This window comes from Bombus huntii, chromosome 7 (genome assembly GCF_024542735.1).
Source record: "Bombus huntii isolate Logan2020A chromosome 7, iyBomHunt1.1, whole genome shotgun sequence".
In the NCBI taxonomy this organism is placed as follows: domain Eukaryota; kingdom Metazoa; phylum Arthropoda; class Insecta; order Hymenoptera; family Apidae; genus Bombus; species Bombus huntii.
The window spans coordinates 4,001,184-4,013,683 of NC_066244.1; the positions used below are offsets into that span (position 1 = coordinate 4,001,184).

General features: G+C 37.8%; 2 protein-coding genes across 7 annotated transcripts in view; one reads left to right on the forward strand and one right to left on the reverse strand.

Annotated features, from left to right (window-relative positions):
* LOC126868104 (ubiquitin-conjugating enzyme E2Q-like protein 1) lies at positions 1–6,382 on the forward strand. Of its 3 annotated transcripts, none has more exons than XM_050623327.1 (4): positions 1–567; positions 1,848–2,170; positions 2,823–3,230; positions 4,581–6,382. In XM_050623327.1, the coding sequence occupies exons 2-4, from the start codon at positions 1,919–1,921 to the stop codon at positions 4,707–4,709; spliced, it is 789 nt and encodes a 262-aa protein (XP_050479284.1). In that variant the 5' UTR covers positions 1–567; positions 1,848–1,918; the 3' UTR covers positions 4,710–6,382. The 3 variants fall into 3 exon arrangements, with proteins under 3 accessions (XP_050479284.1, XP_050479283.1, XP_050479282.1); XM_050623326.1 differs by lacking the exon at positions 1–567 and adding an exon at positions 577–988; XM_050623325.1 differs by lacking the exon at positions 1–567 and adding an exon at positions 1,044–1,412.
* The window catches only part of LOC126868092 (large neutral amino acids transporter small subunit 2), a 25,309-nt gene continuing 19,169 nt past the window's right edge, over positions 6,361–12,500 (reverse strand). For all 4 annotated transcript variants that reach the window (XM_050623302.1, XM_050623305.1, XM_050623304.1 and 1 more), the window contains 4 exons: positions 11,288–11,488; positions 10,488–10,637; positions 9,875–10,052; positions 6,361–9,413 (listed from right to left, as the gene is read on the reverse strand). In XM_050623302.1, coding sequence (XP_050479259.1) covers positions 9,352–9,413; positions 9,875–10,052; positions 10,488–10,637; positions 11,288–11,488 — 591 coding nt within the window. In that variant the 3' untranslated portion in view covers positions 6,361–9,351. The remainder of the gene's footprint in view (positions 9,414–9,874; positions 10,053–10,487; positions 10,638–11,287; positions 11,489–12,500) is intronic.

A 12,500-nucleotide genomic window follows, 5' to 3' on the forward strand; every position in this document is an offset into this window, starting at 1 on the left:
ATGGGTGATAAGAAAGATACTATAGAGCGAGCGATTGATTAAAAGCGATGATAATAAAATAAAATGTGTAAAATGTAACAGCATAGTAAAATGTTGGGATAGGCTGGAAAATGTCGTAAAATATTAAAACAGTAATTAAAACAGACTGGACGATCGGAGCTAACGATATATAGTTGAGAGAGTTGCTTTTCTCGTAATTTATTCGTCTTTTAACTGGTAAATTTTAAGATAAGTTTGAACTTTTCACGTAACATTTGAAAATTCGAAAGATGGTAATAAGGCGTTGGTCTGGATGAGGTTAAGAGACGGCCCTGGGCATGGTTGCTAGCAACCCTTCCGAACTACGCGCCCGGCCAGTTTCAACGAGGGTGGAGACTGCGCCGTGTTCCGTTGTCGTCTACGTACTGCGTCCGTGCGTGCTCTCGAGGCGAACGCATCGCGCCTCTTCTCTCCATTATTTATATACCACGGACGCGTTAGTAGATGACTAGCAAACGGTCGTCCAAACGGAATAACCGCTGATCGTAAAGGGCGAAAAGGGAGAAAAGGGAGAAAAGGGAGAAAAGGGTGAGTGGTGCAGTGTTGCAAACGACTCGTGTTAAATACTGTCTATATCTGTGCTGCTGCGGATGCTGGCGCGATATTTACCGAACCTTGTCTCGCACCAGCCTCTTTTTCCTACGCTACTCTCCTACGACGAACCTTCGTCTTTCTCTTCTTCTTCTATTAATTATTCCGCTAAAAAGATACTCGCGCTTTGGCAATATAGGAAACCTGTTTCTCCATCTATCAAAGAGTAACGAGTAATGTGACGTTATGAAACGAATCGTATACATGGTATCTCGTTTACACGTTGCTGAATGGAGTTGGTGGTTCTACCGTTTTACCACCATAGAGCGAGCACAGAGATTCGTGTGTCGTAGAAGGCGCGTTATCGCGCGTCGAGGTGCTAGCTCGTGTTGCAAGAAAATTCTTTTATACCGTTCCGGTTAGTTTGACTAATAATATAATAGTTCGTTTATTTATATTAATCGCCAACGATTATCGGCGGATATTAAATGTATTTATATCAAACGTATCTGTCCACCACGTTGTCATAAAAAATGTGCTTCGTTGTATCGCTTTCTTTTTCAGGGGGACTTCAGAGACTCGAGAGATTTCAGATTGTTTACGTAAATCTACTAATTATAGTTGTTTTGATAACGTAATGATAACACACGAGTCAGTCAGTTTACTTTTTCATAGGTATCGAGAAGAATTGTATTTTATATCGTTCTACTTTGCCGTTTGAAGCTTTTCAAAAGCTTTGACTTGGTATGTTGTTAAAAATGAGTAAAAATTGAAAGACTCGTGTATCGGAACGTGTATATGTGTGAAAATTATGGAAAAATGTAACGTATTCGTCGTTTCAGGTAATCACTTTTCATAGATGGACCGCGAATGTTTAATTACACACACACACACACACACATACACACAAGTGTAGAAACACGCAGAACGAATAATACGGACGTAACGTACGTACGAACGTAATACGGACAAAATATAGAGAATATTCAAAGTAGTGCTTTTGTCGTAACATTCGTAACGTTTAGCGGGTGAAACGAAGGTTGTGTTTATCGTTAGGTGGAAATTAGGTTGAAATAAGCGTTGTTTGTAACGACGTGAAGTTTCATAAAAATTCGCAGAGCAAGCAGTTGATGCTCTTATCGGGGTAGTATGAAACGAAACGGAAATCGAAATTTCAATGTTCGATCATACCTTCTTGACAAACTTTATCGCCCACCCATTTCAACGATAAACGATAAATTAAACTATATATTTTTAATCGTATCGATTCGTTTCAGAGATGGTGGAAATTTGACCAACAGAAAATTACGATTATAAATAAATAGCGTATCGTAAAACTGGCAGAACCATGTCTACGAGATCGAAGGAGAAGGTGGTGGCTGCTTTTCGAAAATTCTTTCGACCCTCGGAGAAGATCTCGGAGCAAGACGGAGCAAGCAGTTCGACGAGTTCTCCGTCCAGGAGGCTTCTGAGTCGACATCATCGCCCGGATGCGGTCACTCCTACCGATGCCGCATTGTCCGACAATCCCGGCGCTAGCAACTCTAATCATGCAAGTTGTTTCTTCAAGTCAAAAAAATCTACTGCTAATTCCACGCAGGTATTTTTCTTACTACTATGTGTCCATTTACTATGTGTACAGATGTATTCACAGACGTATCTTTTATATAGATCGTGTTCGTTATAATCGAATAGTCGAATTTACGGACGCGGATCGAATTCAATATCGAAGATTCGCTTCATAATTGTCGATAAGACGGATAAGACGGATAAGACGGAGAGAAGTCTTTTGCAAATTTATTCGCAGACACACTCTGTTATTATAATTTGAATTTTTTCGCGTTTAATTTGACCGCGTTTAATCGAACCGTATAAAGCCGTAAAGCGAATAAACAATTTACGTTGCATATGACAGGTATTCCAACGAATACCAACACCAACACCAACACCAACACCAGACCACGAACAAGATAGTAAATATGGTTTTGGATCGTTAGTTTCCCATCAATTTCTACGTCTTAGTAAGTGTGTTGGTAGCGTTGTTAATACAAACATTGTCACATGGCGCGTCGTTTTCGAGAAAATCGTTCGTTAGTTAGTAGAAATCGAATAGCTTTCGAGCGTTTTTTGTCGACAAGCTGTGTAATCGAAACGTGGTTAACGACGTTAAAATAAACGCTTGTTACGAACGTGAAATGACGAAACTTTGTCCGTAACTCGAGATTCGTTTCGTAATTTTAACGTTGTTTCAGGGAACGGTTGCAATGCCGATTAACAGAGTTCGCTTACGTCGTTTAATGAAGGAACTAAGCGAAATTCAGAGGACGCAGAATCGACTGGAGTCAACGTTCACCGCGGAGTTGGTAAACGACAATTTGTTCGAGTGGCACGTGAGACTGCACAAGATCGATCCGGAAAGTGAACTGGCCGCGGACATGAGGGAGCTCGATATACCTTACATACTTCTCCATATGGTGTTTCCCGAGAGTTTCCCGTTCGCTCCGCCTTTTATGCGCGTTATTTCGCCAAGAATCGAGAAAGGCTTCGTTATGGAAGGCGGCGCGATCTGTATGGAGCTTCTCACGCCCAGAGGATGGGCCAGTGCGTACACGATCGAAGCTGTTATCACGCAATTCGCGGCCAGCATCGTTAAAGGCCAGGTAAAATATCCTTTTCGATCTTCTTCGCGATCTTTCGCCGATTCCAAAGTTTCCAAAAGATCCGATACTTTGCGAACATGTACGCTTGATCGGATACGTTTTATTATAAAGGGACATACTCGTCGGGCAACCGTCGTGTTTGCCAACAGAAGTAACATGTAACTCGTAACAGGTCTGGGTATTCGTACACACCACCGTATATCGAAAGTACAGGCGAAAAGCCAATATTTTGCGTCAGTTCGAGCAACCGTTTTGCGCGACACATTCGCACTATCTACTTTTATTCCTATTCTATTTCTTCGAAGGTTTGCCCATAAACGGAAGAACGTTGTTTCGCGTTCTTTTACTTATTCTCGACGTAGAAAATCTGACTTTTCGTAGGCCGAAGCGTCGAACGTATAAGATCAAACTTGGCGATATAATCGAGCAATGGAACGAATAGTTAGAGAATAAGGTGTCGTAGCTCGTGCGAATAACGCGATAGAGATTGCGGAGCACGCGGAGCAAAAGGAGACCGTGTACCTGAGGATGCTGGGAATAATCTCGAAGTGACTATCGGCAAAAGAAAGTTACAAAGCCAGAGTGAGTATTCTGCGCTGGCTCGAAAGAGATTAAGAATATACGGTAAGGAGCTGATAAATGTTTGATAGTGCGATTCTCTGCCAACATCGCTCGATACCATCGTCGTTTTTACGACAACAAAGGAACAAAACGCTTCACGGACTTGAAAGAGATTTAGGGGATACGGAGAGACACTGGTAAATGGTCGTCATTTTTACGAAGAAAGGAAGAAACCCTTGTAGCTAGATTCGACGGATTAAGAAAAAAAAATGGTTATCGTTTAGACACGATAGAAAACCGAAAGCGCGAGTCTCCGTAACGGTGGAAAGAAATTGTAAAATCAAAGTGGCGAACCCCGTTTACCATCGACGGGATCCTAACTGGATTAAATTTAACCGTCAAAAAAACTGATAATCTGCTTGTTTGCCAAGTCGGCTAATCGTTATCGGTTAAATATATGTATATTAGGTGGTCCGAAAAGTTTCTTTCCCTTTTCTATTATTTTATCCATTTCGTTCTATCGAGATAAAGATCGCAACGTTTGATAGATTAGCTTTCACGTTTGTATAAAGATGCGTCGTTGTAAAAGACGTGTCTGTAAAAGAAAGACACTTTCCGGATAACCTAATATATATATATATATATATCGGTTACGTGTTATAGTCATTAATTACATATTAATAATCTTCCTTGCGAGCTTTGCAAGATAATTCCCTGTGTGTATGTATAGAAAAATTTATTGGATACACATACAAACAAAACTATTTTATTCCGCAAACTACTTTTCAGGGCCGCGTAGCGAGAAAACCAAAGTCCAGCAAAGAATTTAACAGACGTTCCGCCGAAGAATCCTTCAGAAGTCTGGTAAAAACGCACGAGAAGTATGGTTGGGTTACGCCGCCGCTTACAGAAGGATAACTCTGCAGACGTTCCGAAGGAGCGGAAGACGTTGTCGTTATTTAAGAATTCATGCTCACAATCAACAGGTTTCGGACGTGACTTCGGTTTGTATCATTACGGCAAACATTCGATAATCGCGCACACGTAAAAACGATCCTATTCCTAGAAACTGAGATTTTGGACGTGCCAAATTTTTGACTCGTGATCGATAAAACCTTTACCAACACCTTTGTCACATTTTTCTGATTTGAACGACACCAAATACCATTTGGAGCGTAATTTGGAGCGTATTTGCTTACTTAGTAAATGATAATTAAATACATATCAAGAAGTAAATGTAATTCGAATTACATCGTGCGATTGGCTCATGGTGAACTCGTAGAACCGTTCCGTTCTCTTTCAGTTCCATGATTTTTTTAATACGTTGTAAAGCGCCACATTTTTTGAGTATCCTTTTCCCACACATATAACAACCGTCCATCTCGCTTACTTTCCAAGATGTTACAAGCTACCGTTGCACACTCCGTTTCTGCTTATAATCGTGCGTTCTGTGCCAGCGTATACATCGCTATTGGATGTCGGTCGTTTACTTGGCGACGGTTCGATCGAAAGTACCAAGGCAAGCCCAAACCCGATACATCCATGATATTCGCTTTTAATCGAGTTACAAATTATAACGGACGTTTCTTGCATTCCTGCAGCCTTGCATATGCCCGTTGTACAGCGGCAACGGACTTGCCATCTTTCTCAGCAAACGGAGGAATAATCGGCCGACATCCGATACCGACGTGTACGCTGCCACAGACGCGTAATTAGAAACAGAAATACACTGTAGCGATACCTTACGATATCTTGGAAATAAAGGCGACACCTAAACGGTTATATATACGGAGAGGACGGATCGGTTCTACGAGTTCGTCGCACTCGTTTTAATCAGAGACATCTGTCAAATACGTTGGCAAAAGTGTCATTAAGAAATGGCGAAAAACAATAAAGTTTCACGTTTGAATTAGCATAGCAACTACGGGGAACATCTTTCTGTACAATTATCGAATGCTTTCTGTACTTTCTTTTCCCGGAAACAATGTAACTGAGTTATAATCGCATTAAACGTTGCTTTTATAAATGACGGATAACGTGACACGTAGTTGAAAAAGCAAGGTGGAAACGGTAATGATAAAGCTCGAGATCTAGTTACGAAAACCCGTATTTTACCAATTCCATGTCGAATGGATTATCGGTAAAACCATTATGATCCTACTACGAGTAATAAACATAACCTAATGATAAATATTTTATAACTTTTACCTGGGTATCTAAATATATTTACAAATATTTTTGTTAACTTGTTACCAAAAAATGTCTCATCCAGCGAATTAGTTTCGTTCCATTGACGTAAGAATACGTAAGAATAAGAATTTAATGGTATAGAAGGAATGTGACATTCGTTACAATGATCGAGTAATTTCCGTTACCGCATAATACAAAATGTTTAATACAGCCATGTTATTTATATTTGTAACATCTACAGATTTTTTAAGCGAAAAAGAGAAAACGTAGTCCCTCGATCCTGTATTTCTTTGTTTCGACTCTCATTGCCTTGGACATGTGATGCTACAAACACCTGCATAAATTTTTATATCGCGTCGATTAACATTTGTAAAATAAAAAAAAAAAAAAAAAAAAGAAAAGGGAAAGCATAGTGTTAAGTTTAGCTTTTATTATGCTAGCCAATTTCCAAATATATTTCATAGCACTGTATAATATAATTTTCAGTATTCTGAAATTAACAACGTTATTCTATATATGCATATGAGTGCGCGAGACATTCTGTGCTAATTGTAAATTGACTCAAATATAGTATACATTGTCCTATTGTATTTACTTGATACTGTCTCTATCATCGATCGTAAAATGAAAATGAGCGAAAGATATTCAGTTGAAAGATTATATCCAGTTTGCTATTCGATCGAAAACATTAGTAACGATTAACGATTATCTATCTAGCATCACGGCTAGAAAATGATTAAATAAAAAGATTTGTTACTATAATAAATCGTTTATTACACCTATCATGATATTCGTTGCTTACGCTTTTGTCATTCTTTCACATTTTCATTCGGGTACGTTTTAATTTCGATCTCTCGACAAGCGCGATTAATACGAAATATTTCAAGTTTTCATAGTACACGAGCGAATTCATCGAATCGATTATTTCTAAAAGTCACTTCGACCCGATCGCCGATTATTTTAAAAGATAACGAAAACGTTTTTCGTTATTTTTTAAACAAATAACGTTACAATGATTCAGGATCGGTCAACACATTCGGAACGTTACTACTAATTAAACGAATAACGACCAATTTAACAGCAACAAACGTAATTAAATATATATAAAAGTATATAACAACACGTTTTGCGTACAAATGTAGTCGTATCGAAAAATTTTAATCGCAAAATTCTTTTCACACGCGCTACACATAAGGCACATGGTCGATCGCTATCCTTTTGAACACATTTACTATCACTGTATGACAATTAATTGCTTATGACGTGTTTCAAAAGGCCTAGTGTCTTACATATTACAGCTTTCTGTTTCTTAAAAAATACACATTATCTAAATCCTAAATTACATTTATGCGTCGTAGTTAAAATCGGGAACGTCTCTAGAAAAAATGCTAAGAAGGCGTTATTATAACGATACAATATCGAATTTGTTGGTCTACGAGTAGCTGATCAACTAACAAGCGGTATAAAATATTATCTTGTTGTAAAATATCTTTGTTATATTATATAAAATAACCGGTATCGTTCGATATAACGAGTGTGCGAGATATCGTTCAATTTTCCTACCTTTTAAATGCATTATTTGACCAGACGTGTCATACGGTAGTAGCAGAAATACAATCGTGAATCACAAAGTATACTTTCTCAGCGCGTTAATTATAGAATAATAATCATTTCTCTTTTCGATATTCTATAAATAATTTAACGTAACTAAATAGAATCATGGCGCGATAGACGAAAGAGACATACACGTATCAATGGAAGAATTACTTACTATGATTGGTTTACGGACCAACGCTGGTGCATGGCGTTCACCTATCGAACAGCATATAGTCGATCGAATTGCCATAAATAATTTATAACGCTTCATTTTGTGTATGTACAATTAAATAGTTTAAATACGACACACGGTTCTACTGCTTGTATTACAGTTATTATGCGTCTATTAATAAAATAATACCCGATACGTATTATTTTCATTATTACGAACAAATGGAAAATTCACATTTTCTTACGATTAGGTGAAATGCGTTTAAACGATACCTAAAACAATGCACGGCCGTGAATTAATCAAATAGGTTTTTGCGTGATGGAGAATATTTTATGCATTGTCGATTAATTTTAGCCAATGCACGATACGGAGCACGTGTATTATCGCGAGACAAATACTTCTTGCAGTCTTATGTGATTTTATACACACGCATTATCTACAGAACACGGTAAACAACCTTGTAGTTAAACGTACAAAGTGGTCAATAATCGTTGATTCATATAAGAACAAAGAAGAATACGGGGAAAAATGAAAAGTAAAGAGTATTTGAATTTTTTAAGCGTGTAAGAGTATCGATTACCTTGGAAACTACAATTTTTCTCCTTTTTCTTAAACCTTTTTCTATTCATCAATTTGTAATTTATCGTTTAATCCCGAATCCCGAGTCGAATTCTCGTTAAATCGTGTCGTTTAACCATAAGAATGGTTAACCGTAAGAATGACAACGGAGGACAAAGTACAAAGTGCAAACGTTTAATAGTGCAAACAATTCTGTTGTAAAATAGGTTTCATTTAGGCAAAGAGGTCGCATAACGAGACGAAAATCATCTCTTCGGAGACGATAAAAAGTTGTTAAAATTTGTCGTTAAGGCAATTAAGAAAACGAAATTAATGAATTAAATGCAAAGGGAAATTATCTGAAAAGAGAAGTTGACGTATTCCTTTACTTTTCTGCTTTTCCCTTTCCCACTTTTTCTTATTCGTCCGGGATAATTCTACTTAACACGTATTTACAAATTCTATAATAAATGAGCAATTGACTTTCTCAGATTCTCATTGTGTGTATACTTTTCGGTGCATCTATTTATCACGTTATACCTGTAGCTTTGAAGCAGTTTGAATAAATGAGAAATTTAGTAGATGAGATTGAAAGTGAAAGAGGAGGACGATTCTCCTCTAGTTAAATGCAACTAATATCTAGCAATTATGCTATGCGATTGTTACGAATACGAATTATTAGAAAATGTTGTTGCGTGTAATCGATGAACCGCCCAATTGACATATAGGCAATGAAAATCATGGATATATCGTTCATAATATGTATATAAAAAATACGAATCAAGTGTGCGATCGATTCGTTCATTTATACATTCTACGAGAGACAACATAGGTTTGTAGATTTCGTTGGAATGTCGGGCATGCTTTCGTTCGAAGTCGGATCTGTTTAACTTTTAATAAAACAACCATGGTTGTCATTGCGATGTTTATAAACGAAGAAATCGATGGATCGATGTAGCGCACATTCACATTATAGAAATTTCTATACGAAACTAATTATAAAGTAATCGTAAACATTAATTATAGTAGAACGGCACTTGGTGATCAATCGCTTTTCTCCTCTTGCACGCACATGAATAATTTAGCGCAGATCATGTTGAAATTGTCTGCAAAAAGTAAACAATTTTTGGTTATATAAATAACGTATGCTCTGTATTCGTAAATTACAACGAGAATTAATATTCGACTAAAACGAAACTATTTTCTATTTTATCTCGATAAAGCAGACATTTGCTCGTTCGCGTTGTAGATCGAATGCAAATATATAAAAATACAGGAACAACGATGTAAAAATATTGGAAATAGGAAAAGTAGAGCAACATCGAGTATCGTAGTAGATAGAAACGTTTGTTGAAATCAAATTTTTGTTTCGTTCGTCGTTCCCTTTGCTCTACACCTTATCTTAAATAACGTTATTCAAACGATAATATGGGTATCTGTAAAATCAATTATTCGACTTTTATTTTATTACTTGCGTTCTAAGTAAAGAGCAGGCCGAAGCAAAGTCCGAGTATTATTAGATTTGGAAAATACTCTGTTAAGAAAACAATCGTTAGAGAGCACTTACGAGACGATCTGATAATCCATTTAGGTTTCTTTTCCCAATAAATGAAGATGCAATACATAGGAATGCCAGATAAGATGATTATCACTCCTACTCCCACTTCCCATGGAGACACGTAGCAGGGGAATGTGACCAGGAAAGCACATATTATGAAAAATATAATTGGTAATACGATGGACACCTAACGAAGAGAAAGAAACAACGTTATTTATTTATTTCATCTGTATTCCTTATCATTAGCGATTTCGTTTATTACGTCTCGGATGTTTTATAACCGAACCTGGTTTTAGTTTGAACCGATCTCTAATTTATTACAAATTTATTACGATTCTAATTTAGGCAATTGAATAATTCTAAGCAATTCTGTCTGATATGTATATATATATATATAATATATATATATAGCATATCGCTGTACATATTGTGATTTTTTTATGGTAATTCGTAATGTTAAAGAAATACAAGGTATATCGTGCTTTATTTTCGTTATCATGCGTTAATTTTGTGGAATTTTGCATCTTGGAATTTCCTATAAACGGATAGAATACCGCGTTGTAACAATTACAGATAAAATACGGAGGAGGAAAGATTTGCAATCTTTAAATTCTTCGCATACCTTTATCGGTCGTTGGCGATCGGGACTTTTGTAACGAAGCCAGAGGAGGCCAGACACCGAGAGCGTAGTGAATAGTGCTTCAACGAAGCTAACATAATAGATTAGCACATAGACATCCTCTATGATCAGAAGTGCCAGGGTGATAATGCACTAGAAACGGAAATTATAGTTTAACGCTTGAGCCAATCCGAGTACAACAGCGAGAAAAAAACGAATCTTTTACATTTTATTATTTGCCAATCGTAATTAGGAGAATTAGAAGGAAAACAGGGAAAACGCGTGGTTCGATGTAAATTCGAAATACCGAAAGTAGCGCGTAGCAAACGACGTTAAAAATAATAAACGTTTAATAGTATTGCGATTATTTCGATACGTATAGTTTGACTTTGGATAGAATTATTCTATAGAATATATGCGATTCGACCGTTTCCAGCGATAAATACGAAGAATCGGATCGACGATATACCGTTAACTAATATCAGCGTCAACGTTATTTTCACGTTCGTTCGTCGCTCGAAACGCCAAGAAAGGAACGAACAATTGTCACGTTATACGGATACGACAAATACCGGTCGAGATAAACGTATTATCCGTCAACTGGTCCGTCAACCGGAGCCGCATGCGCGTATCAAAAACAGTCAAGTTTCCCATCTCGTAGGTTTTTAATCGACGAGACCCGCGTTGAACCGCGTCGTCGAACGAGAGAAAAATTGATCTTTCGCTGGAATCGTCGTCGAATCGTAGTTTTCGCCTCGAGTATCTTAAGCGCGGAATAAAAGTACGCAACAACAGGTACTTACGAGAAAAATGAGCGACGGCATTGGCGTTAAGTTTCGCACGTTGATGAGAGCAATGGCAGCAGGCAGATGTCCATTGCGAGCTCCTACGAAAAATAATCGCGACGATGCGAAAATTGCTCCGTTCAACGCCCCGAACGTTGAGCAAGCTACGAACAACGGCATTATCCAAGACATCACACCCAACAGCTTGTCGCTGAAAGTCTGCGCAGAACGACAAATTTATAAATGAACAAATTGTTTCCACTTATCGCGTACGTTTACGCGAATTTTTCTTTTCTTTTTTCTTTTCTTTTTCATCCGTGCGATCGAAAACGAGTAAAAAACGCTATAACGCGTAACTATTATTTTCGAGAGTAACTCGGAGATGCGTACGTTTGCGTGTCACGCGCGAGTCGAGTCCGCGACAAAGCGTAGGAGGCAAACGCGGCAAAACGATCGTAAACACCGTTCTTGTTTCTTCGCTGTCTATCTATCTATACGTCTATATATCTATATACAGAATGCTTTTGCACCTGCGAAATTTACCGCTACGCGTATTGTACATACGATAGAATGTTTCGAGGCGCGCGTGTTAATACGACATCTTTTGCCACTTTTAGGACCATAGTAGTCCTTCCAGTGGCAGAAAAAGGATCGTAGAAACGATCGTAGAGTGGAACGTAAAATTTTGAAGCAACGTTGTAGCTTATTTTTCTACTTGCTAATTTACACGGTCGATCGGTGCAGTTTCTGAGCAGTTTCGTCGACTCGTAGCTTTCGCGATACGTAAAAACCATTGGAAGTAAAGAATCCGCTTTATTTCGATTTTAGATTACTACTTTGGTTTAAAAGGCCATCTTTCTTGTTATTTTCGACGTTTCTTTTCTTTCGTTTTTTCCCTAACGAAAAATCACTACCAGAAAATATTACGAATCGATCTCGAACGTATTCGCGTTCGCACGACGTTTTCCAACGTTACGCGTTTTATACTTCTAGCTACTTTTACGGCTCACTTTCGAGTTTAAGCACGTACGAGAAAAGATTACACGAATGTTCTGATTATTCGTGACAGTCGATATACAAGTTTTAGCACACTCTGTTATACATTTTTTTTTTTCGCTTTCGATATATCTTTTTTTTCTCTGATACGATCGCTCGTAGTCGAAGATGCGGTTGGAAAGAAATTCAAACTACCGTGTTACGACCGTTCGCGGAGAGACGCGGTCGCGAGGAA

Bases quoted from the DNA above. Each gene is read 5' to 3' on its own strand.
- LOC126868104 (XM_050623327.1), top strand. From the start codon at position 1,919: ATGTCTACGAGATCGAAGGAGAAGGTGGTGGCTGCTTTTCGAAAATTC. The intron at 2,171-2,822 runs GTATTTTTCTTA...ACGTTGTTTCAG, and splicing joins CTACTGCTAATTCCACGCAG to GGAACGGTTGCAATGCCGAT. The intron at 3,231-4,580 runs GTAAAATATCCT...ACTACTTTTCAG, and splicing joins CCAGCATCGTTAAAGGCCAG to GGCCGCGTAGCGAGAAAACC.